The 27,707-nt window shown below is 44.0% G+C and overlaps 1 protein-coding gene across 2 annotated transcripts in view; it reads left to right on the plus strand.

Moving 5' to 3' along the window:
- CRLF3 (cytokine receptor like factor 3) overlaps window positions 1-27,707 on the plus strand; it is a 267,848-nt gene that overhangs the window by 86,315 nt on the left and 153,826 nt on the right. The window contains exon 1 of one of the 2 annotated variants that reach the window (XM_069199995.1): window positions 2,437-2,592. The exons of the other annotated variant lie outside the window; for it this stretch is intronic. Within the exon in view, the coding sequence (XP_069056096.1) occupies window positions 2,545-2,592 (48 nt within the window). The 5' untranslated portion in view covers window positions 2,437-2,544. Of the gene's footprint in view, window positions 1-2,436; window positions 2,593-27,707 lie in introns of those variants that run through there. 2 annotated transcript variants of the gene reach the window in all.

The raw sequence follows: 27,707 nt of genomic DNA on the forward strand, positions 1-27,707 counted from the left end.
CCTCTCACAATCGCCAATCAATTGCTTGTTCTAACACACTTACACTCCTTCACTCACTTCCTCATACTCACTTTCACGTATTTACACACTCTCAAACTCAGATTCTCCCTCGCTTTCACTCTCATTGACACTCTCACACACACACTTTTACGCAATCCCATTCATTCTCAATCACTTACAAACGCATACACAGATGCATAAAGAAAATATATTTTTTTTACTTACCTTGCTTACTTATCTGGCAGCTAGGAGGCTCAATGGCAGCTGCACAGCAGGAATCTGGTGCTGGGCATCGAAACCAGCAGGGCATAAGTCCCAACGAGGAGCCAGACAGAGCAGCAAGGGCAGGTTTGAAAAGGGGAAGACCCACCTCAATCTCTCTCCCAGCTTCTTGAACGGACTGGAAGCACAGCCCTATAAGATGCTGGGATAGTGCTAAGCACCCTGTCCCTGTCACTAGGGATGCACCGATGTGCACCCAGACAGCCATATAGTGCAAAGGCCGCCCCCATAGGGGGCATAAAGGGCCGGCGCCTTAACGGCCACCTTGGCCCGGAAGGGACCGGTCAAACCGGTTTTCAGGGAGGAAGCACGACAACCAGGTGGTCGCGTACCCCCACCCCAGTGTGCCAGCGTGGAGGGGGAGGTCAAGATCAAAACAACCAAGGGGGGGGTCGCTATTGTTTAAACCCCCCAATCAAAATGGTGAATTTGAAACTAGGGGGGCAAAGAAAGGTGCATTCAAGGAGCGCGGTCCCGTGGGGTTTTCATTCACGATCGGGACAACGCGCTCGCACCCTGGAAGAGGAGAAACACTATTCACGAGGACCAGACGAGATCACCTATCTAGGATCGATGTAAGGGGACCGCTCACCCCGAGCGACGCGACCCTACAGCAGCAACCGGACCACAAACGTCGACTTTCCAGGTCAGCAGATCGGGTCCAGAAGCACACCTCCGGACCACGTGACTGGCTCCAGCTTTCCCCGTGGGACCGCAGCAAAGCAGCACGTAGCAGGCAATTCCCGTGTACCCCCGCCGACGAGGATTCTTAGACCGGTACGCCATGTTTCACCCGCTGCCACCCCCATGTTGTTCCGGCGCCGGATCAACAGGCATAGGAGAAAGACCAGCAGATTCAATCAGATGGATGGGTTCCCCAGGCATGAAATGGTCCCAGCTCCAACCGACCCTGCACAAGCTATTAGAGTCCGGGCAGAAACACTCAGGTACGTTAATCATACACCTGGGAGGGAACGATCTGACAACTTTGGGAAGAAAGGTACTCCTGAATGACATCAGGGGAGCAATATGGAACCTTACTAGGCTTTTTGGGAAAACCACCATCATCTGGTCAGAAATAATCCCCAGAATCACTTGGCGGGGAGCAACATCGGACAAAGCGGTAGGCAACTCCAGGAGGAAGCTAAACATTGCGGTCGCCAAGTACAGTAAAGTTAACGGTTTGGAAAGCATCCGCCATGGCTTGATCCACCCCAGGCGACCAAAGCTCTATGTGCCGGACGGCGTACATTTATCGACAGAAGGGATGGGCATTTTCTGGTCCAATCTGGCAGCAGCAATGAAGTAAAATGAAAATGAAAGAAAAAAAAAAAAAAAGAGGATTGTGGAAACTGGGGCAGCTGCCAGGAGACTTGAGCCTCTCTGGCAGCATGGCGTAAATAAACAAGGTTTTACCAAATAATTGATCAGAAGACACACCTAGTAAGGGGGTGTGTGAACAAAAGCCACACATCTGGGGATGCCTTACGGCAGGGTGTAAGATGGCCAAGTAAGGGGAGTAAGCGGAACACGGCACTCGCATCCCAGACCCACCAAGTCGGATGGCAGGGCATAGGACACGCCAGGTAGCGAGTTAGGCCTAATCCAAAGAACTTGAAGCTACCCCCTAAAACAACATGGTAAAACAAAACTCTATTGGAGTGAGCCCCTCCAAAAAGAAAGGTGGGACTGCCTAAACAATCGAAGGGCAAAATGAGGCGTGACTTGAGGGCCCACCAGTCACTCACTGCACTTTGTGAAAACTTTGGACTTTAGATGTATTAAAGGAATAAGCTGATGTTTTATTGGCATATTTACAAATGTTGATTGACAGTGATTGGGTCTCATGCTCAATATATACTATCATGGGCAGTCGCAAGCTTGTCCATATTAATAAAGCGGCCAATTGTTATCCTCAACATAAGACGTTGTCAAAGTCTGTTTTCATGCATGTACTTCAGTGTGACATATTAGGGGACCATAGTTGAACTATGTCCCTTCAGACATGCTGCAGAGTGTTGTGTGCCAACAGCACTCTGCAGCTGGATCAAGCCTCAGCCCCCCTCCTCCTGTGGGCAGGAGCCTGGAAGTGAGGCAGAGAGGGCTGACCTGCGCCATCTTCATGAAAACAGGAAGAATGCACGTGCAGGGGCCTCACCGGAGGCGAGGGCTGCGCCGTGAAGCTGCTGATGAGGAGCCTCTGATTAGGAGGCCTGCTGCTCATTACTCGGGAGTCCTGGACTTACATTGTCCCAGTGACACATGGAGGGGCGCGCGGGAAAGGCGATGGTTTTGGTATTAAAGCGTTTTGTAAGTAACCGAATTAATCGCATTCTGTGTGCGTAAATGTTTCCTCGAAGTTCTGTACCTTTGTCTGTGCCAGCTGAAATAGCTGCCACCGTTTTAGGTTCCTTGTTTCGTAATTCCCCTCAGAGTATAATTGCCTACATGGTGAGTGTGGGGAGCGATTGAACGAAGAAAGGTCCCGGTGGTTTTGTGGGAGGTGTGGTTGTGTTTACGTGGGACACCTGCCTCTTGGGTGAGAGTTTGACAAAGAGAGCTGTGTTTAGAATGCCCTGTCACAGCCAGCAAGATTAGGAGAGTTTGGGAAGCTGCTGGTCTGAACTGCAGCGAGTGAAAGGGCTCGTCATCAAGGATTTCCTCTCGTTGCTGCCGTTGGTTTTGATCCGTGTCAGTAGCTCTTGAGTGTTCGCTGCATGTGCTTCCAGGGAGAATTGTGTAACCGAATCTTTTGGTCTATGTTTGGCATTGCTTGGGAAGTATTGCAGCGATTACTAGGGAATGATGGAAGCGAACGGTACGGTCTGCTCCGCTGTTGATCACGCGTACACGATTTTGAGGAAGTAAACTACATATGTGAGATTAAACTGTTTCAAGGCTTGTTTGAAATAGTGGAAAGGCCTTAAAAAGTCATTTGGAACCGACCATTTTTGGACAGGTTCAATTAGGACTGCAAACATTAATTATTTTATGAAAGCTTACAGGTTCTAGGATAAGTGGCCATTTGTTTACATATCACATCCTTTCTTCCACGCGCCTGCGTGCACATAAATGCACAAGGGCCAAACTGCACATATGCACAGTATCAGGTTGCAGTTCAAAGAGCTTGCAACATCGTTTACGACCCGTCTGACGTCGTTCCGTGCTGTTTTATTCACATTGCATTCTAATGCACCATTTGTATAGATTTCATGACTTTTGTGGCGCCTTCCCAGGCTTATGGTGTTGGTGCCCAGCATTTGAACAGCGCATCTTGTCCTCAAAGCCTCGAAGTGCTGACGCTTTCGCTCCCAGAATGTGTGATTAGTAGTGTGTTGTCTGTCCGGCAGTGCTTAATTTGTGCTTTTTGTTTCCGATGCGGAGCATCGGCACTTATATTTGAGGGCCTGCGCTTATTTTTCTGCCTCAAGCTAAATGTTTGCGAGAAAAAGACACATATGGAAAAGACGGAGGAAGAGATAAACGAAACAGCATCTCAAAGGGAGAAAGCAGAAAGCTGCAAGAGTGAGCTGAAGGGGCAGGGGTGGCTGTAAATGGATTAAGGAGCCCCGAGATGGCTTCAGGATTACGCTGCCTCAGTATTCCGTGTTCACACATTCACACAGCAGCCGCAAGTTTAAGAGGCGGGCTTTGGGCACTGGCACGTTTTTATTTCCAAATTAAGCTCTGCTGTCCAGCCTGGGATACGTGGGATGAGATGCGTGAGGTTTGTAGTGTCCTGCTGGACACGTTCTAATGTTTATGCCAGCCACTCAGCTGAGGGGTGGTCTTCCATGCATACCCAATACCCACCCCCACTTAGGTGACCCTGCCAATAAAAGGGTCCGGGCGCACGTGCCCGTGGCCAGTTCTAACTATCATGCTACAGAGTCTGTGTCCCTTATTTTAGTATTATGAGGGCCTAGGGCCCCAACACTACAAGGTTCAGAGACTTGCATCAAGCCTGTTGTGACTTGCATGCCCAGTGTGGTAATTCGGACGTAAACTGACTGTATCAGTTCCAGAGCCCTTGTGGTTTTAGCATGCTGTCTGGGAGACGTCTCTGGCAGCTGTCTGTATTTATCAATTAGATCAAGTGTAGGAAGATGAACAGAGTATGATCCCTTTCTTTACCGCCATCTTTGAATCCAGTAGCATTCAGAGAGCTGTGCCAGAGATTTGGATTGCTGGCTTTAGACACGTCTACTTCCATGGGAAATGTAAGGGTACCAACATTTCTAACAAATGGCTCTGACATCACAGGCATTTGGGCAGGATGCCTTGCTCATTTTACGAGGTTTACAGGCATCTTTATGCTTCACACTCGCCCCCCTTTTCCTCTTATCACAAAGTGATAATGAAAATCGAGAAGAAAAAGTAAGGTTAAGTAAGTGGTTGTTCCCGATGGGCGCAGGCGTTGTTGGTTCATTTGGTTGGTACAGAGGACGGATGTTGCGCTGATCCTTCTTGGCTCTGCTCAAGAACAGCGAATTGGTCATTTTGGAGGTTGATCCTGAAGGTTTACGGCGTCTCGGTTTATCCAAAGAGTTATCTGTTGCAGCTCTGCAATCTTGTGGGGTAGCCACTTATCCTCTGTCTTGTAATGCTTTGGGCCTCTACAGGAAAGGTTCTCCTCAGGCTGCAGTCAGAAATGTCAAGGATTTTAGATTGTTGTGTATTGATTGAATGGTGAATTGTTAGTCGTTTGATATTTCTTGCCCTCCATTAGGCCATAAATGCTGCACTAAGATACGCCTTTCGTCAATATGGTCCTCTTCTCAAACCACCATATTTAGTGGTTGTTACAATTTTGATGATGAAAACAATTTAGCTAGTACCAGTATCATCAGCCAGTTGTCTAGGAGAAGTTTTAAGTCCATTGTGGAGGGTTGCTTTACTGGTATATCAGGCTTGGGTACTAACTAGTCTTAAGGTCAGATCCAGCATTCAGGCCTAGGAATCTCTCTGCTTTTCTCTGATCTAAGATAACCACGTTGCCTTTGTTTTTTCCTGCTCCTTTTGCTGCAGAGTTGGTTTATTTGGAAACAGTGAAGGGGGTTCAAGTAGTTTCTTCATTTAATTTAGGGAACTTCAGTCAAAGAAGAAAAGCAACAGATATCTTATCAGGGTGGGTTACAGCCACAGTTTCATTAGGTTGGTCATTGTCCCAGGGGTGCAACAAGCATGTGTGCCTGTTTTACAGAAGGTGCTCAGGTGCATATTTGGCCTTTTCCGTAATACAGATTTTGCCACTGTTATATTAAGGGGGCATTCTGTCATTTGCATGGGAGTGTGGTCCTATGCAAGTGAGGAAAGCACTTTGCCTTTGTACCTGTGACGTATTATGAAGGCTGGTGCAGAGGCAAAGAGGGTGCAGGAGACGCACTGACTGTGCTGCACTAAGAGGTGCTGCCAGTGCTTAATTTGAGCCAGTGGTTTCTGATGCTGGGGAGCAGCACTTAGATATCAACACAACACTTATAACCGTCTGCCATGTGGTGGTGCTGTTTGTCTAATTTACAAATGAGCACAATCACAGTTGTTTATTATTTCAATATATAATGAATAATTATTAAAACCTGCCTTCCAAAGCCAATCTTATAGCTATGTGATCTGGAATAGCCTGAATTGTAACACTTGTAGGAGTGTGATGGTTAGAAGTTGTGCTGGTAGTGTGATAGGCAGCACTGGCAGAGCCAATGGGTGGTGCAACCCCAGGGCTTCTGAAGAAGGCCATGGCACTTTTACAAAGTAAACACTGGGTAGTGCCAAATCAGTGCATCCCAATGGCGATCGCTGCAGTGAGGAAAAGAAGGTCCCACCATATATCTCCTTCCAGACAGGTGCAGTCACTAACTGTACCCACATGCAGGAGAATCTCTGTCCCTATTTGTATAGCAAGCCAGGTGCCACTTGCACTGTAAAAGACGCCGATCTGTCTTAAGCTAATGCCCTTCTCCCAGTACAAGCAAGACAACGTCTGCTGTTGGGGCAGTGCATTATCTGTAATATTATGGATTGTCTTTGTTTGTGACAAGTACATCAGTGGACAGTGCTTCCCTTACCTAATAGGGCCCCTGGTGTCCAAGAACGATCAGCTCAAGGTGGGATCCCAACATCTTGGGGTGAGGTCCATTGTAGAGGTCCTAAGGTGGTGAAATGAGATAGATATATCTGCATAACATTACTTCTGCTACTAAAATTCCTTGTCACATTTCTTATGATAGATGGGTCTATTCATAATTAGCAGGAGTATTGCGCAGGACGTCTTTTTAAGTTCACCCTCCAGTAGTTTGGGGGTCATTAAAATTAGGATGTTGGTCTGCTTTTGTTTTAGGAAGGCATATCCATCTCATTTTGCAAGGAATGTGACGAGGAAAACCAGGAATAATGAGGATTGACAGCAAGTAATAAAGACATTTCCAAAAAGTATGGATTGATGATTGGGACATTTTGGTGCCAAGCAATGGAACAGGCTGTCTAAGAACTCCATCACAGGCCATCGTCTGTGTAACCACACTCTCCCACAAATAGATTTTAAGTAACTTTTAAAAGTTTTCCAGCAGATTTGAACAAAAAAAAGTGAGTTATACAGTAGGATTTTTTGCTGATGTGCTCGCACACCCTCTTGTCAGGAGGCGGGGGAGGGTTACATGTGCATTAGCACTGTTTCCTGGCCAATGGAGTTAACTGATCATCTGTCCCTCTGGCTTCTAGTCTCTGACTCCCTGGGAAACGTTACTTTGTATTGCACACATTTTGTGTGTAAAGACGCATTTCATTCTTAGTAGTATTTACCCCAGATTAGTTAGGTAAGTAAGTTTGACTGTTTTACTATGTTTGCACTGGGCAGTCATTGACGAGGTAAGTCTTTTATTACTGCTGAGCGTGCAGTAGCCCACGGCTTTTTTTGGAATGCAGTGATTTCAGAAATTCTTTAAAAGTATTATATTTATCGTTTTGCGGTGATTTGTATGTGCTTTTCCATCCTTTTATTGTCTCATAAAGTTTTCCTTAGCACATCCATCAGCTTTTACAGTCTCAAAGAACCGCCGGTCAGGGATGGATATCACGGATTGCGTTCTCTCTGAAATAGTGGGCTTCTGTGATCCAAGACTTCACACAGTTCAGCAGAGAGTGAGTTCCAGTGGAGTGGCGCCACTCAGTTAAAGAAACTGAAAAAAACGAGTCCGTTCACGGGTGATGAGATTTTGACTGGTTTAGCTAAGGTTGTAAGCGGGGCCGTGCCTCGTTAGGCTTAGCCTTAAATACCCGCCTATACGGAGCCCTCTTTTGTTTCTAATAACAGGATTCTGCGTTTCTGAGAGTTGCCTTGTGGCACAAATCACAAATAAATGGGTTATGTGAGCTCACATATTGCCATGTCACTGTCTAGAGGTATGACGGTAATCACACCCCGGGTGCTCATAGGTCTACTGTCTCAAGCACCCTCCAATCCCCTAGGGTCCCTTTCTCCTCCACTTGCAAGGACAAATGCCCCTAGATCAGCAGTCATTAGCTATTTGACTTCTAAGGAACGCCACTGAATCCCTACTAGGAGCTGCGTACCCTGACCTCATCAAGTTCTATGATTTGAAACTCAAAACAATACATAGAAACACAGAAAAAACCATCAAACAAATATACAAATTATATTAATTTTTTTAAATTTAATTTACAAACAAAAAAGTTCAAAAAGTGGTTTTGTTTTGGCTTTATTTGTGAAATTACAATCATTATGCCAGACTCTTGCATATCACGTTATTCTTTTTGCGCAAATGCATGCTCTCTTTTTCTTGTTGGCACATACTAATGCTTCATTTGAGATCACAGTCACCCATAGTAGAATCTGTTTGCTGTACTTGCGTTTCTTTCATTAATCAAGCTAAGAATAGATACCAACTTCATTGTTAGCCTATTTTGAAATCCTTGACATTTACATAGCATTTTAAAATGTTCGATTTTGCTTTTTCTTGTGCATAAACTTTAGTAATCTGCTAATATTATTGTTTAATTAGTTATGGATCTCCTGAGTAAGTTTAAGAAGCGCTGCCCTAGCTAACCCTCCTTCACATGTGGTGAGGTACCTTTGAGCAGAGGTCACGGTGACTCCCACCTTCCAGCATGTTACATTGTTTGATGGGGGGAGACGTGGGGTTGGAGTATGAAACGCCCTTGCTTCCCTAGCCACATATCATGGGTTATCTGGCCTGGATTCAAGGGAACCATGCATATAGGGCCCTTTTCGTCACCTACGCCCTGGGCTCTGTTTCTAGAAGGACCAGAACCTGACGAAGACGTCCGCTGCTGTCACTGCTTGAATCATTCCTAGTCCCAAGCACAATTTGGATTTCTCCATCTTTTCAAAATAGCCCTTAATTACACATTTTTACGAGTTAGGGACATCCAGAAAAGTTTTCACATCGATCACATGCCAGAGAGTCTGTTGTTTCTAGAATACACGTGATAACTATTAGCATTCGGCTTCTAGACTTGGTAAAAAGCAGTTTTCCCCACTCTTTTAATGCGCCATTCAGGGGCGTGAGGAAAACATGTGTTTGCAATCTATCATGGTTGGTAAGGTTCCCTTCCAGCATTTGATATAGTTGTCTCAAATAAATCCTATTAGTTGGTTCCTTATGTTAACGCGTCCCTCAATGACTAATTTATACACTTTGGGACTCGTTTCAGGCCAATTAATCTTTTGACCCTGATTGAAGACACCTTAGGACGAGATAGCTAATCAACATGTCAATCAATACGTCAATAATGTCATCAATATTTATTACAACAATGCATTTCACCTTAGTTAATGACATTTAATTAAACTCAAGACACCACCATGACCTTTCAGTCATGAATAACCACACCAGTTTAGTATGAATTTTGTGATATTTATTCCCTATTGATTACAATTCTACTAATAAGTTTATTAGTCTCAAAACCAGAAAACACATTAGCATAGTCACAATATGGCAACTCTGATAAGATTTCATCAAAGCAAGAATCACAAACATTAGAATATAGCAAGGCGTGAACATAGGTTATCCTTAGCAGAGCATCATTAGCACATTATTCAACAAAGCATAGATTCAGTCATTTGTCTATTTGCGTCAGTTTAGTGAACCCCTTAACTAACCTCAAATTAGCATTGGCATGTTGGGCTTCATGCAAAACAATTTAGTAACACCAATTTAGAAAACATCTAGCTATGGTCTCTGTTAAAAGAAAAGCAGTTGGTACCTAGAAAGGAAAGCAAACAGACAATCACAATTTGATTATCATATAGTTACCCTCCAAGTTTGGGTCAGCACTCAGGTTCGGACTTCGTCTTCAGGACATCAGTTGATTCGCCATCAGTCAGGAACTCAGCTATCAGGTAAAAAGGGCCACTTCCCTCATAAGGAGGTAAAGTGTAAATGGGCAATCTAAGGACAAGAATGGTTTCAGGAACCAATCTAGTAAGTCACCAAACAGAGTGACAAAGTTTCTGGATCAAATCAATAGCATTTCCCTAACCAAATCTCCCTCATCTCTGGTCTCTCTAGTTCTGCATTCTAATTTACTTCCTGGTGTCAAGGGTTTTTACCCCCCTTTCGTTGTACATTCCCCTAAAACTTGATTGGACAAGGGGTTGCACCCCACTATCTTTAACCAATTAACTTTACATTAGGTCATCGAATTTGTCACCCCATAACAGTTCTCATGCATTTTATTGGTCTCATGATTGACGTCTTTAGAGGTAGAATGTCCGGTATGATTTCATCCTTTTGTAATTCTTTGCGCATCTTCGGTCAATAGCTTCATTGTCTGTACCAGTTTAGGCGACCTTGTACCTAACATTAATCTACACTGTTGCATTTAGCTAAAATATTTCTACAAGCAAGATGAACTTCATGAGAACAGATCTACTATAGTTACATTCAACTTCTAGTTTGAAGAAAAAACAGGAGTTCATGTCCTTTAGCAAGTCAGCACACTGCACGTTTAGAAAAATACATTTAATATGAGAGTCAGGCAGCTAGGCCTCGACTCATGCTAACTAAGGCCTAAAAGATTTATTAGCAAGCTTTAGTAACTTAACCATTAATGATTAGCGTAAAACCTTCCTTAAATGCAATAATTCATCAACATTAGTCATTTTCATTAGTTCCCGTATACATTGGTGGCCACTCCCCGTGGGCACATTTCAAGTGCACGTTTTAGCAAAACATATTAATACAGTTTCTATGCGGCATTATTATACATTAGTTCATAAACATTTCATGTTAATATTAATTATATAAGCTACGCTCTCTCAGTCCCTCCTCTGATGACCTTTGTCATCACAGAAACCTTTCCCTTCTTAACCTCTCACTTTCCTCATTACTCTCATTTCTACATCCTGACCTTTGTGTGAACTTTCCCAAATTTCATTAAACATTTTCTCCCTTTCATTTTCTTCATTTCTTTTGCTTCGTTTTGTCAGATTTCTCTTTATTCTTTCATTAACTTTGCATGATACCCATAAGCCTAATAAACAAATTAGAACAATCAATAGACCCCCTAATGTTTTTGCAAGAACCCCATTCCAAATATTACTAAACCAATTCCCTACTCTGGTAATTCCTTTCCCAACCTTCTCCCATACTCCAGGTTCCTTCAAGTCCTTCAAATCTGCACTATCTCTCGTTAGGTTAGTAAGCATACTTCTAATCTTTTTACTATTGTCCGGTATGAATGCACATCATTGGCGCTCATTAAGCATCTTACAGACTCCGCCGCTCTTCGCTAAAAGAATGTCTAAAGCAAGCCAGTTTTGAAGAGTCATAGCTGTTTCCGCAGCAAATTCAGCATCCATCAGGAGTATGGTCCCTGTGAAGTTTGTCAGCATGTTATCCACAATAGTAGACAACTTTTGAATCTTTATGGAGTTTAAGATAACCCCTACTGAAGGAATTATGGCTCCAAATATGTCACCAGCGACAGCAGCCGCTGTCTCTCTCTTTTGTCTAGTATGTTGTAATTCAGACATTTTAGGTATTTGCTTTAAGTCATCAATCTGGTAGATCTTTGGAAAAACCATCCCCAAATAACATGTCCCATACCATCCCTTAGGGAGACGGTAATAAGCATTAAGCCCACAAATATAATAGATCCCAGGGATCGCTGGATCCTGTCCATTTAACATGAAAGTCCATTTACTCTGAAACAAAAACACATGCCTGCATTCACTCGTTCCCACAAATAAAGTGTCATGCTCTGATTTTGGCCTATATATACAAAGCCTACATACATGTAATACATCTATAGCTAATTTGCCTTGTGTCTTTATTGCGGTGTAAGCATAATCATTTGCAATTGTGCGTTTTTCTAACCCTTTTTCTATCCCTTCTTTCAATGCTTTGCGTCTATCATCAGTGTGATCTAAGAAGCTCTTCTCTACAGGCGTTAGTAAACAGGTTAGATTATTGCTGTGTGCATAAGCTGTCCCAAATGTCAGTGTCGGCTCAAAGAAACCCCTAACTAATTTTATGCTATGCTCTTTAGCTAACTTGTTCAGAAACTCAATCACAGACACAAAAGAAAACACTACATCTAAGTTAGAATAAAAATATTGCACATGTACTTGATTATAGAATCTTGTTAGTAACAAACTACAGCTTATCCCGTATGTTAGAGGCAGGCTATGATAAGTAACCCCTTCTTGTACTGATGAAGGAATCTTTGTGCACACATAACAGTTTCTCGCATCCATAGTATCAACATACTCATTTAGCAAGCGATAGAAGACATTAGTAGACAGTTCCCCTTTTGAATTAGTACCTTCATGTAAGTATTTTGCATCCTGCTCAAACTTTTCCCATGGTGTTAATATGTAGCAGTTTCAGTTTTTGAAGCATTGTTAGTCACTTTCTTGTCAATCCATGGCATTCCCACAATCACACCTTAAATAATTATTATTGCACACACAATACCTAGAATGACACTCAACCAACCACACATCCTACCCTTTCTACTCTTAGTGTAACCCATGATCTGTAAAGAATCAGATAGCAGAAAAATACAAAGCAAACAATCAACTTGAGGATGATATAAAAGCTCTTTTTTTTTTCTCTTCTTAATTCAAATTCTCTTTCTTTCAGCAAGTATTTACAGCGTTTCACTCACTCCAGGACCCCTTTTGTCAAATCAGGTTATTCAGTTTGTCATAATCGGTTTTTCGAAGTCAATTCAGGTTTTCAGTGTCACATCCGGTAATTTATCAGTCTCTTTTCTCAGCTTTTCAGCTTTCAATTTCAATTTCAATTTTAACATAGTTCCTTTCTAAAGTTACGTTCAAATGCTGTAGTATTGACCTGGTACCTCTCGATCAAAACAGAACGCCAAGAATTCTTGCTGCCATTCAGCTGATGTTGCGTACGCCCATTCAGGACCTGCGTACCTTCTGTTTGAGACTCTTTTTCTTTTCAGTCTGCGTTCACTTTGCAACTCTCCTTCACTGAGACCCTCTTTTCTGGTTGTATCAACCTCTTCCTCTATTGTGTCTCCAGGGACCACTTTCTCTATTGCAGCTTGTGGCTTCGGCCAGTTATCTCCTTTATGTGTTTTCTTCCTGCTTGGCCTTTCAGAACGTTGAACAGCGCCCTCCTCTTGTGCTATGGTGTTTTCTCTTGACGGATCTGCAAGTGGCTCAGGGGGAGTTGATGCCCCTTGGCCCCCCTCTGCTCTTTCCCCCTCGTTTTCAGGGTCTGTTACGGGCTCAACTTCAAACCCGTACCCGTCTACTTCTGGGAGAACCTCTCTTTGCCTCGGTTCTCCTGCTGCCTCCGCTGAGATAGGCTCACTGTCACCTCTCTCGAACTCGTTTACTATTTGAGGGACTAAGCCGTCCTCAGTGGCCTCTCCTTCAGTCTCAGTTCCCCTTCAAATACTCTCCGGCCCTGAGACTTCCTTTTCTGCAGTTGTTTTGGACACTTCAAGTTCCTCATCAGTTGGACACGTCACCTTCTTGGTGTGACTGACATGTATCCAGTTTGGAACGCCTGCACATTTCACAGCAGTGGTTGTGGTCAGTATTACTTGATATGGCCCCTTCCAACGCGGCTCCAAACACAACTTCCTCACGTGTTTCTTGACAACCACCCAGTCACCGGCTTTCAGGGTGTGACCTGGATCACTGATCGGTGGCAATGTGGTAGCTTCCACCTGGTGAGAAAAAGAGCGGACCACATCAGCTAGACCCTTGCAGTAGTCCAACATCATATCATCCATGATATTCACAAGAGCATTTGCAGGCACTGCGGGTAATCTCATAGCTCGACCCATCAGAATCTCATGGGGAGATAGTCCTGTTTTCTTGTCAGGTGTGTTTCTCATTGACATCAGTACTAAGGGCAATGCATCTTGCCACTTCAGATTGGTAGCTGCGCACCTTTTTGCCATTCTCGACTAAAAGGTACCATTCATCTGTTCCACTAGTCCTGATGCTTCAGGGCGATAGCTACAATGCAGCTTCTGCTCAATGTTCAGTGCAGCACACAAGAGCTTAATCACCTCATTGTCGAAGTGTCTGCCCCTGTCTGATTCTAAAGAGATCGGGAATCCAAAACGTGGTATTAACTCCCTAAGCAACAGCTTTGCTACTGTGAGGCTGGCATTTCTACGTGTAGGGTAAGCTTCGATCCAATGACTGAAAACACACACAATCACCAACACATACCTCAAGCCTCCACACACAAGCATCTCAATGAAATCCATTTGCATCTTGCTAAACGGACCTCTAGCTCTCCCTATGTGGCTCAAAGTCACCACGGTCCCTTTTCCTGCATTCATCCGTTGACAGATGATGCACCTGTGACAGATAACCTCTGCAGCTTGTCTGAATTTCGGATTGAACCAGTCGGTTTTAAACAACCTGATCATTGCGTCTCTGCCAAGATGTGCTTGCCCATGGTAAAACCTTGCAAACTGTGACAACAGACTGTTTGGCAAAACCATTTTCCCCTCCTCTGAGCCCCACAAGTCGTCAGACCTCTGTATACATTGCATTCTCTGCCAGGAAAGTTTTTCCTCTCTGCTAGCACGACCCTGCAGTGATCTTAACTCGTCTAATGTATCAACCACTCTTAATACAAAGTTTAGACAGGTTTCATTCTCAGTTTCCGGTAACAATTCCCACTGATCCTTGAACGATATACAGTTCAATGCGCAAAACCTTGCGACTTGATCTGCATAGCCGTTTCCCATTGACACAAAGTCTTGTGACTTAACCGCTTTAGTGCGGTCGTCGGCCACTGGCCGTCGCCCACACTACCTCCCTGGTGCGGGTCACGACCAGTGGCCGACACCAGGGAGGTGGTTTGTCCCTGGGAGACACAGAAGCTCTTCCGTGTCTCCCCCACCCGCCCCTTTGTGACGTCAGCGCGCCGCGAGGCGTGCTGACATAACAATGTTGATTTCCCCATCAGAGCAGGGAGCAGCCTTGCGGCTGCTTCCTGCTCTGATGGGGAAAACGACCTTCCCCACGTTCGGGAAGGCCTCGTAAGAAAGGGGAGAGTCTCCCCTTTCTTACGAGGCCTTGAAAGTGTTTCCTGGCCCCTGATCGCAGCACAGCTGCGATCAGGGGCCAGGAAACACTTTCAGAAGGCCTCGTAAGAAAGGGGAGAGTCTCCTCTTTCTTACGAGGCCTTCTGAAAGTGTTTCCTGGCCCCCGATTGCAGCACAGCTGCGATCGGGGGCCAGGAAACACCACTAGACGGCAGGGATTTCACTTGGGGGGTCGGCCCCCCAGGAAAAAAAAAAGGTAGGTGCCCCCGGGGCAAAATCTTTTTTTTTTTTTTTTTTTTTTAAACAAAAAGAAAATAAATGGACAGGGGGTAGCCCGTGGCCAGGGCGACCCCCTGTTGGGGCACTATTTTTTTTTAGTTGTTGTAGGGTTTCCTTGGGGGCCATTTTGGCCCCCAAGGAAACCATACAACAACTAAAATATATATATATATATATATATATATATATATATATATATATATATATCTATATAGATATATCTATGTAGATATATCTATCTACATGGATATATCTATAGATAGATCTATAGATATCTGTGTATATATATATATATATATATATAGATCTATCTATAGATATATCTATGTAGATAGATATATATAGAGATATATATATCACTTTTGTCAATACGTGTGTGGTTTCCCTGGGGGCTGCGATCGGCCCCCAGGAAAACCAGACCCACATATAAAAGTGATATATATATATATATATATATATATATATATATTATAGATTTGCCACCAGTTGTCTTGCAGTTGCAGCTTGCGTCTTCAAAGCAATGCACATACTTCAACTGACGCTTTTCAACTGTAGCTTTTAGGCAGCAATAAAAAAGTCAAGTAAGTATTGTGATTATGTTTCTGCTACAAAAGGGTCAGACTTGTCTAGTGGCAGTTTTAGTGCTATAAAGAAGCGCAGAAGGTTTATATGCCTACTGCAAAGAGCAAATCTGTATTTTAAGTAAATAGCTGAGTAGATTAGTAAAGTCAGCCATTACCTGCGCTATAATACAAATGAAATGTATGTGCGGGGTGGAGGGCGGCTATGGAGAGAAGAAGGGCACTTTTGCTGGGTGGTAATGAGGGAATCCGAGGAGGAGGGTGTGGGAGCACCAATAATGATTGTTGGACTGGGCGCAGGAGGTGCTAAAAGACTGTGACTAATGGTATGTGACAATGTGTTTTTTGAGTGTCTTGAAAGAACGTGCTGATTGAGGGAAGAAGCGCAGGTAAGGTGGCCTCTACTGTTGCACGTATCTCACACACACCATCGATTTTGTGACTGTCTACGTAGGCTAGTGTTTTAGAGCAACAGTTTAGCCAATAGCAGAGATGGCATCTTGATGGATGACTGCTGCCGTCACTCTGGTTATAGAGGACAGCTCTGACATAGGATCAGAGACTGAGACATCAGATACTGGGACAGCATCTGAGGGATAGGACAATGGCGCAGACTCTGGGAGTGATTTTTCAGTCGGAGGAGTCCCATTCGATAACTCCTCTTCCAGTACATAATGAGGGAGGTGATGAGGACAGTCCTGCTGTCCCTTCGCAAGCAGTCTGTGCAACTGGGTAATAGTAGGTTAGCCCAACCCAGAGAGCAGGTGAATGCAGCGGCAAGGAGAGAGAGAGAGAGAGAGTGCTCTCTTGGGAGCTCCCCAATTTAGTTCAGCCCCAAATTCCACTGCCCAAATCGTATTGTGGAGACATCAAAATTATCTATCGCAAAACAAACTGGTTTTGTAAGGCAGGCACCTGTGTTTTTGGTCCTGGGTTCGGCGGCCATATAGAGAAACACACTAAACCCAAACATTTCTGGAAACTAGACATTCGGGGGAGTCCACAGAGGTATGACTTGTGTGGATTCCCCAAAGTATTCTTACCCAGAATACCCTGCAAAGCTGAAATGTTGAATAAAACTCTATTTTTCTCGCATTTCTGTCACACAAACTACAGGAATATGCTGGGATCCACAAAATTCCTACCACCCAGTGATTCCTCACCTGTCCTGATAAAAACACTACCCCACTTGAGTGCCTACACCTAGTACCTGTGTCAGGAATGGATCACCCCAGGGTCAACAGCTGCCTCATGTAAGGACCAACATTGACCGTTGTGTGATCTATTCCTGTCGCGGGCACCAGGCCTACCCACACAAGTGAGGTACCATTTTTATCGGGAGACTTGGGGGAATGCTGGGTGGAAGGAAATTTGTGGCTGCTCTCAGATTCCAGAACTTTCTGACACCGAAATGAGAGGAAAAAGTGTTTTTTGGCCAAATTGTGATGTTGGCAAAGGATTCTGGGTAACAGAACCTGGTCAGAGCCCCACAAGTTACCCCATCTTGAATTCCCCTGGGTCTCTAGTTTTCAAAAATGCACAGGTTTGGTAGGTTTCCCTAGGTGCCGGCTGAGCTAGAGGCCAAAATCTAGAGGTAGGCACTTTGCAAAAAACAGCTCTGTTTTCTGTGAAAAAATGGGATGTGTCCATGTTGTGTTTTGGGGCATTTCCTGTCGCGGGCGCTAGGCCTACCCACACAAGTGAGGTATCATTTTTATCGGGAGACTTGGGGGAACGCTGGATGGAAGGAAATTTGTGGCTCCTCTCAGATTCCAGAACTTTCTGTCACCGAAATGTGAGGAAAACATGTTTTTTTAGCCACATTTTGAGGTTTGCAAAGGATTCTGGGTAACAGAACCTGGTCAGAGCCACACAAGTCACCCCATCTTGGATTCCCCTAGGTCTCTAGTTTTCAAAAATGCACAGGTTTGGTAGGTTTCCCTAGGTGCCAGCTGAGCTAGAGGCCAAAATCTACAGGTAGGCACTTTGCAAAAAACAGCTCTGATTTGTGTCAAAAAATGGGATGTGTCCACGTTGTGTTTTGGGGCATTTCCTGTCGCGGGCGCTAGGCCTACCCACACAAGTGAGGTATCAATTTTATGGTGAGACTTGGGGGAACGCTGGGTGGAAGGAAATTTGTGGCTCCTCTCAGATTCCAGAACTTTCTGTTACCGAAATGTGAAGAAAACTTGTTTTTTTAGCCACATTTTGAGGTTTGCAAAGGATTCTGGGTAACAGAACCTGGTCAGAGCCCCACAAGTCACCTCGTCTTGGATTCCCCTAGGTCTCTAGTTTTCAAAAATACACAGGGTTGGTAGGTTTCCCTAGGTGCCGGCTGAGCTAGAGGCCAAAATCTACAGGTAGGTACTTTGCAAAAAACAGCTCTGTTTTCTGTCAAAAAATGGGATGTGTCCACGTTCTGTTTTGGGGCATTTCCTGTCGCGGGCGCTAGGCCTACCCACCCAAGTGAGGTATAATTTTTATCGGGAAACTTGGGGGAACATAGAATAGCAAAACAAGTTTTATTGCCCCTTATCTTTCTCTACATTTTTTCCTTCCAAATATAAGAGAGTGTGTAAAAAAGACGTATATTTGAGAAATGCCCTGCAATTCACATGCTAGTATGGGCACCCTGGAATTCAGAGATGTGTAAATAACCTCAAAACCTTATCTTGAGCCCATTTTGGAAATGCAAAGGTTTTCTTGATACCTATTTTTCACTCTTCATATTTCAGCAAATGAATTGCTGTATACCCAGTATAGAATGAAAGCCAACTGCAGAGTGCAGCTCATTTATTGGCTCTGGGTACCTAGGGTTCTTGATGAACCCACAAGCCCTTTATATCCCTGCAACCAGAAGGGTCCAGCAGACATAACGGTATATTGCTTTAAAAAATCTGACATGGCAGGAAAAAGTTACAGAGTAAAACATAAAGAAAAATGGCTGTTGTTTTCAGCTCAATTTCAATATTTCTTTATTTCAGCTGTTATTTTCTGTAGGAAGACATTGTAAGATCTACACAAATGACCCCTTGCTGAATTCAGAATTTGGTCTAGTTGTCAGAAATGTTTAGCTTTCTGGGATCCAGCACTGGTTTCACACCCATTCCTGTCACTAACTGGAAGGAGGCTGAAAGCACCAAAAATAGTAAAAATGGGGTATGTCCCAGTAAAATGCCAAGTTTGTGTTGAAAAATGTGGTTTTCTGATTCAAGTCTGCCCGTTCCTGAAAGGTGGGAAGATGGTGATTTTAGCACCAGAAACCCTTTGTTGATGCCATTTTCAGGGAAAAAACCACAAGCCTTCTACGACAGCCCTTTTTCCCCATTTGTTTGGAAAAAACAAACTTTTCACTGTATTTTGGCTAATTTCTTGGTTTCCTCCAGGGGAAACCACAAACTCTGGGTACCATTAGAATCCCTAGGATGTTGGAAAAAAAGGACGCAAATGTGGCGTGGTTAGCTTATGTGGACAAAAAGTTATGAAGGCCTAAGCGCGAACTACCCCAAATAGCCAAAAAAGGGCTCAGCACTGGGGGGGGGGGGGGGGGGGGGGGGGAAACGGCCCAGCAGCTAAGGGGTTAACATGAGCATTGCATTTCACCACGGCAATTTCAAGAGGTAACTGAATCTCATGCAACAAGTCCTTAATCTTTTCACCATTTTTCACTGACTGACCACAATTGGCCAAAATCATGCACAATTCCGAACCCATATCTGCTGTCAGTATAGATAGTGACTTTCAGGTTTTCAGCTGCATGGCATACCTTAGTAAGGGCAATTAATTCAGCCACTTGTGCAGAGTACACTCTTTCGAGCCAGGAAGCTTCTAGAATACCGGTGATTGTACACACGGCATACCCAGCTCTCAGTACTCCTAATGAGTCTCTCAAGCATGATCCATCAACAAACATAATGTAGTCATTTTCTTCTAATTGGGTGTCTTTGATGTCAGGTCTTGGTTTGGTGCATAGTTCTGTTACCTCAAGACAATCATGTTCTACTTCCTCAGCATTATCAATCTCAGCATTTTCAACAGGAAGTAAAGTTGCTGAGTTCAATACAGTACATCTCTTGAGAGAAACGTTAGGCGACCCCAGAATGATTGTTTCGTATTTTGTCAGCCTAGCATTTGTCATATGCTGAGTCTTGGTTCGGGTTAACAGAATTTCAACGGAATGTGGAACCATTACTGTTAAGGTATGTCCCATCACTATGCCTTCACACTGTGTGAGGCTTTGACCAACTGCTGCAACTGCGCGCAAACAACCCGGTAGGGCTGCTGCGACTGGCTCCAAAGTAGCTGAAAAATATGCTACTGGGCAGTTTGCACCTCCATGGACCTGTGTTAAGACAGACAAAGAACAAGCATCACGTTCATGACAAAACAGTAGGAAAGGCTTTGTGTAGTCAGGCATTACTAAAGCTGGTGCCCTACACATGCATTCTCTCAACTCCATGAATGCCTCCATCTCTTTCTCGGACAAGATTATGGTACCCGGGTCATCCTGAACTTCCTTGCCTGTCAGTTTCACTAATGGTTTAGAGATAATCGAGAAGTTGAGAATCCACTGACAACAGTAGCCCACCATTCCCAAAAACATTCTGACATCTCTCTTTGTTGTCAGGGGGTTCATCTGCAGTAAAGCTGTCACCCTTTCTTTTGATATTCTCCTGGAGCCCTTCTCAATCAAGTGACCTAAATACTTTACCTCTCTCTGACAGTACTGCAGCTTCTTTAGGGACACTTTATGTCCATTCTTTCCCAAATGGTTCAGTAAGGCAATTGTGTCATACTTACAGTCGTCTTTTGTTCTGGACTCAATCAGCAAATCATCAATGTACTGTACCAGAGTCGAACTGAAAGGCAGTTCCAATGACTCTAAGTCCTTCTTCAATATCTGATTGAAGATGGGAGGTGACTCAGAAAACCCTTGAGGAATTCTGCACTAACTGTACACCTTGTCCAGGAATTTGAAACCGAAAAGAAATTGGCTGTCCTCATGAAGAGGCACCGAAAAGAATGCTTGAGACAGGTCCACAACTGTGAACCACTCTGCATCACACGGAACCTGAAACATGATCACTGCTGGATTTGGCACTATTGGGCAGCATTTTACTACAATCTCATTTATTTTCCTCAAATCCTGCACAATTCGAACCTTCCCACAAGGATTTTTGAGACCCATTATTGGTGAATTACACTGGCTGCTCAATACCTCTTTCAGAACCCCTTGCTTCACAAAGTCCGCAATTATCTGCGATACCTGAATGAGGACATCTTGTGCCATGTGGAATTGCGTATTTGGGGAAACACTGCATTCGGCTTTACCTGTACGTTAACCGGTTCTACTTCTTTTATCAGTCCCATTTCTTTTCCTGTCAGGTCCCACACTTTCTCTGTCACTGTTCCCTGCAACTCAGCTAGCAAGTCAGTCACTGTAAGCATCGGGAATAGGGTTATCAAAGGGTATTCCTCATTGGCAGTCTCCGTTTCTAACTCTAGAAACTGACCATCGTCCTCTTCATCATCACTGTTTGCACCTCAATTCCCTCATTGGAACAGGTAATTGAACACCTTGTTTTGCACAGTAAGGGGGTTATTACAACTTCGGAGGAGGTGTTAATCCGTCCCAAAAGTGATGGTAAAGTGACGGATATACCACCAGCCGTATTACGAGTCCATTATATCCTATGGAACTCGTAATACGGCTGGTGGCATATCCGTCACTTTACCGTCACTTTTGGGACGGATTAACACCTCCTCCAAAGTTGTAATAACCCCCTAAATCTCTTCCCAGTAGGGATACTGGACTAGAATCACAGACTACATATTTATGTAATCCCTGGAAGTTTCCAATCTCAACCTGAACCGGGTCTGTAATCAGGTTTGTCAAATACTGATTCGCTACTCCTACCACCCTTATGGTACGCCCTGAAAGTGGCAATTTCGGAACCTCTGCACTTCTGACTGTAGAGCGTGTAGCTCCCGTGTCAACCAGGAATGAAACCTTGTGACCCATCACCTTTCCCTCTACGTAGGGTCCCCTCTGATCTACTTCTAGGGACGCTGCAAGCCTGCAGTCCTCACTGTCTGAACAATCATCCGACCATTCATCGTTTATTACATCCTCACCACGCAATGGGAACTGTTGTACTGTGTTATTTTGACTCATCTTTTGGCCTGTGACCAGTTGAGGAAGCATCACCTGTTGCTGTCCCTTTGGAGCCAATGGCATTTGCATGTGCTGTCTAGGTACCATGGGAACCTGCTGTTGTACCTGCTGTATTTGTGCTGGTTGGACACTCGGCATTTGCATTTGTTGCACGGGCTGTAACCCCTGCATCTGAACCATATTATTCTGGAAGTTTTGATTTTGTCCTCTTATTTTTGGACCCCTCACATTTTGAAATGTACTGACATCACTGCTTTGTTGAACAATACCATCCTGCACCACCATTGGGCATTCCCGCTTCCAATGCCCCACGCCCCCGCATGCGTGACATGGTGATAACTTTTTCATCCCCTGCACGTCATTTTGAACCACAACAGTATTCAGGTCTGGACCACGGTTCACAAAACCTCGACCTCTCGGTTGTGCCTGAAACATGCCATTCCCTTGCAGTTGCTGCTGTACCATCTGCTAGATTCCATTTCCCTGCATACCTGCCTGCGCTGCCTTATTCTGCATCACCATCACTTTCTCCTTCACCTTTCTCTGCTTCAATTCAATCTCGTCACTACAGTATTTCGCGTACTGCAACACCTCATCAATTAGCTTTGCTTGCCAACAGATCAAATGATTCTTAATCATCTGACTAATCTCTGGTCTCAGCCCTTCAACAAACCTGAACACAAGGTGATTCATGTCTTTCGGTTCTATGGTCTCAGTTCCACTGTAGTGCTTGAATGCTTTCAACAATCTCTCATAGTAAGCATGAATCGACTCTTTGGCCTCCTGTGAGGTTCGATCGATTTTCTGCCAATCAGTCACCTACGGCGACACTTTCTGCTTCAAAAACTCAATCACTTTATGATAGTACTTCATCACCTCCACAGATGGTGCTCCAGTTACCTTATCCCTTGCCGGTTCCTGTGTCGGCCAATCCACACCTCTCTTGCACTCAAGCCGTAAGTCAGGTGGAACAATTATCTCAAACAGGGTATTCAAGTCCTCCCAAAGACATTTCGCAAGCTTTAAAAATCTGTCCGTCTGCTGATACCACTCTATCGGTTTCTCCCTCAACCTGGGATAATCATTTGTGAATGATAGGATGTCACCTCTAGACCACGGAACATGGACCAAAACCCCTCCGGCTGTTTCTCTCATTGGTAGCATTTTTACTGTCCCCGTGTCCTGTGCGGCTTTAGCCTGCTTTGGTTCCGGACTATCATTCTTTTCTTTATCTCTTTTCTTTGCCCATCTGCCTTCCCATTTCTCTAAGGCTCCTCAGATTTGCGCACTTTGCAATATTTCTTTAAGATGCGCTTTCATTCCGGTAGACCTCATGTGGTCAAAATCTTTAGAGTCGAAGTCTAATCTGTAGCTTCTTTTCAAATGTTTAGTATTCTCAATGTCTATGTTGTATTTGTCTGCCAGGTTCGCCAACCTCTGGTGCACTTTGCCCACTTCTTTAGTGATTTTGGGGCACAGATACCTAAATTCTGCTTCTGTGTATGACTCTAATCTGTTCATCCCTATTGTTCCTTCCACTAGTTCAGCAGCTTTCATACCCAGTCTTACAAAGTTTAAGTATTCATCCTTCTCTGACCTCTCTGCGGTCGCTGCAGTAGTTTGTGAAGCATTGGTCTTTTCTAACCACTCATTTAATTGTTGCACGGAAAAGCCTTGCAACTAAATGTTTCCTGACTGCATCAATGGTGACTGTGTCGTATCTGTACTCAGTGTCTGTGGGGCTAGCACACTTAGCCCTGCTTGTCTCATTGCCTCTAAAGGAGCCCCATTCGGACTAAGGTCTAACAAAGATCTGAGTCCTTCTGCTGCTTGTTCTCTTGCTGTCATTGGTTGGGGAGTTCCTGTGAACCCTCCTCTTATTATCTCTTGGGTTCTCACTCCCTGATCACATGTGCCAGGCTTACCTTGCGCATACAGCGGTACTGGTGGACCAACAGTAATTGGTAATGATATGGCTGCTGGTGTCTGACCTGGTCCCAAACCCCGTGGAGCACTAACTCCCAAAGCTTGACTCCCCGTGGCTGGTGCAGGTACTGACTGAGGTCCTGCCACTGGATTGTAACCCGGAATCAGCTGTTGCTGGGGCAGCAATTGCGGAGTTGGCTCAATCTGCACTAAGTTTGATCTTGTATATATCGGATCAAGCGGCACCATCAGACTCGTACTTGTCTCTAGTACTGGGACGTCTGGATAGAGCCTCTGTATCGGCGGAGGTTGCAACTGTATCTGCGCGCCTGGTGCAGTGGGTACACTGACACCATTTTGTATCAAAACCGTATCGCTTGTCTGCATTGTATTTGTAATTCCCTTACTTGGTGCCGGATTCTCAGGACCCACACTAGTGCTTGGAGCAGTGTCACTTATATCATATGGTGCCGGGCGGTCATGTAACAACTGATTAAGAAACTCCTCATCGTCAGAATCATCCTCATCTACCCAAGATCTCTGAGCCTCTTTTTGCTTGCTAGAGCCCTTGTCTGTCTTACAGGTGGCTTTCTTTCCCTGTGTCTCATCTTCCTGCGTTATTGCTGGAAACAGTTTAAGCCCGTCAACTATTCCCCTTCTCCACATTCTGCTCTCATTGTCCCATCTAGCCTCCGCTAGAGTCTTCTCTGCCCTCTTCATTCTCCTTTCAAGTCTTTGCTGTCTTTGTCGTATGGCCATTAAATCCCAGGCTGCTAATGCCTCATACTGAGCTGGTCTCGGAGGCGGCTTTTGCACACTTAACATCCACCTTAAGTTCTCTAAGATTCTTGTATTGAACGTTCCATGCTCTGAAAATGCTAAACATCCCTCCTCTGTTATTTTACGCCACTGCCTCATCCAAAGACATGGCGCGACTCCCTTCTCCTCCATTACAATATAAGCTGGAGTATCCTCAGGCGGTGTAGGCTACACTTCACTCGCTCTAATATATGTGTCTCCCTTCAGAGCACTCTTTAGCGCTTTGAAAAACTTCATTTTTGCGTCTTTTATTTTGCTTAAAACTAATCAGAAAGTGACTTTAATTCACAGAACACTCTTCACCCACCTTTCTCAACCTATTGCATCTCACGGACGGCTGCCAATCCGTGCACGACCCCTCTCGGCAACTGACCTATCCCAGCGCGGCACCACTGACGTCACACTCACACACACACTGCAGCTGACAAAGTCTTGCGGCTTGTCCTCCTCACACAAAACTAATGCAATATATTGCGAGCACCTTTAACAATAACTTAAATTTGCCGGTTTACTACAGGAAGGGTACACAATCACTTCAGAACTTTACAGAGATTTTACTTGAAGCCTCGTCCGCTACTCTCTCCTTCTCAGCTCCCGCATACGCAAGCAGAATTTGACCCGCAAATCCTACTCTCGACTTGTCAATGGTTTGTCCTAGTGCACTTTAGAACTTGCCAAATCTCCATCGAAGGTTTCACTCACACAATTTGACTCAAACTCGACTTGTCAACCTCGCCCGATTGACCTATTAAACCACACAAATTAGAACATAAACCCAGGTGTCTCCTACACTTGTCAATATACTCCGGAGTCTTAGACCACGACGGGTCCATACATTACCAACCAACCACGTGGATAATTTTTTAGCACAAAGCGCCACACTCACATGAAGTACACCGACTTCCCTACTCTCATACTGTGGAGTACGCCCACTCCTACTAAAACAACATTACCTGGCCTAAACACACAGACTTCACAAAACACCTGCAATATGCATAAGCTGAGCAAGCGCAAATTCTGTACCACACATGCTAAAACGCCGAGAACATTCCCAACTCACTTGGGCAGGCTCCGAGATTCCGGGAAAGTCATGGGGAATTTAGAAACACATCATACCTCCAATTTGCATTATCTCGAAAAACAAAATTAAACAATGATTCTCCGTCCTAGGGCCCCAAAGGGCCAAACCGTCGCTCTGCTACCAGAACTGTTAACGCGTCCCTCAATGACTAATTTATACACTTTGGGACTCGTTTTAGGCCAATGAATCTTTTGACCCTGATTGAAGACACCTTAGGACGAGATAGCTAATCAACATGTCAATCAATACGTCAATAATGTCATCAATATTTATTACAACAATGCATTTCACCTTAGTTAATGACATTTAATTAAACTCAAGACACCACCATGACATTTCAGTCATGAATAACCACACCAGTTTAGTATGAATTTTGTGATATTTATTCCCTATTGATTACAATTCTACTAATAAGTTTATTAGTCTCAAAACCAGAAAACACATTAGCATAGTCACAATATGGCAACTCTGATAAGATTTCATCAAAGCAAGAATCACAAACATTAGAATATAGCAAGGCGTGAACATAGATTATCCTTAGCAGAGCATCATTAGCACATTATTCAACAAAGCATAGATTCAGTCATTTGTCTATTTGCGTCAGTTTAGTGAACCTCTTAACTAACCTCGAATTAGCATTGGCATGTTGGGCTTCATGCAAAACAATTTAGTAACACCAATTTAGAAAACATCTAGCTATGGTCTCTGTCAAAAGAAAAGCAGTTGGTACCTAGAAAGGAAAGCAAACAGACAATCACAATTTCATTGTCATAAAGTTACCTTCCAAGTTTGGTTAAGCACTCAGGTTCGGTCTTCGTCTTCAGGACATCAGTTGATTTGCCATCAGTCAGGAACTCAGGTCTCAGGTAAAAAGGTGCACTTCTCTCATAAGGAGGTAAAGTGTAAATGGGCAATCTAAGGACAAGAATGGTTTCAAGAACCAAACTAGTAAGTCACCAAACAGAGTGACAAAGTTTCTGGATCAAATCAATAGCATTTCCCTAACCAAATCTCCCTCGTCTCTGGTCTCTCTAGTTCTGCATTCTAATTTGCTTCCTGGTGTCAAGGGTTTTTATCCCCTTTTCGTTGTACATTCCCCTAAAACTTGATTGGACAAGGGGTTGCACCCCACTATCTTTAACCAATTAACTTTACATTAGGTCATCGAATTTGTCACCCCATAACAGTTCTCATGCATTTTATTGGTCCTCATGATTGATGTCTTAAGAGGTAGAATGTCCGGTATGATTTCATCCTTTTGTAATTCTTTGCGCATCTTCGGTCAGTGGCTCCATTGTCTGTACCGGTTTAGGCGACCTTGTACCTAACATTAATCCACACTGCTGCATTTACCTAAAATATTTCTACAAGCAAGATGAACTTCATGAGAACGGATCTACTATAGTTACATTCAGCTTCTAGTTTGAAGAAAAAACAAGAGTTCATGTCCTTTAGCAAGTCAGCACACTGCACGTTTAGAAAAATACATTTAATATGAGAGTCAGGCAGCTAGGCCTCGACTCATGCTAACTAAGGCCTAAAAGATATATTAGCAAACTTTAGTAACTTAACCATTAATTATTAGTGTAAAACCATCCTTAAATGCAATAATTCATCAACATTAGTCATTTTCATTAGTCCCCGTATACATTGGTGGCCACTCCCCGTGGGCACATTTCAAGTGCACGTTTTAGCAAAACATATTAATACAGTTTCTATGCGGCATTATTATACATTAGTTCGTTAACATTTCATGTTAATATTAATTATATAAGCTACGCTCTCTCACTTATGTCAGAATTGTTTTTCTACTTCTGGTGCGGGCTGTTTAAAATGTTGGTGATTTTTTTCACAAATAACCATCACCACAAATTGCTACCTCCATATGACCATTCTAATGGCAGCGCCACAAATTGTTCGAGAGTTAACAATCTTCAAGTTTGGACTTTTTCTTCTCCCTTTCCCTTCTAATCACCGCCTGTCCTGTGTCCATGTGCACCAAGATCACATTATGAACACTTTGAGGGTGACCGAT

The sequence above is a fragment of the Pleurodeles waltl genome, chromosome 7 (assembly GCF_031143425.1).
Source record: "Pleurodeles waltl isolate 20211129_DDA chromosome 7, aPleWal1.hap1.20221129, whole genome shotgun sequence".
NCBI lineage: Eukaryota > Metazoa > Chordata > Amphibia > Caudata > Salamandridae > Pleurodeles > Pleurodeles waltl.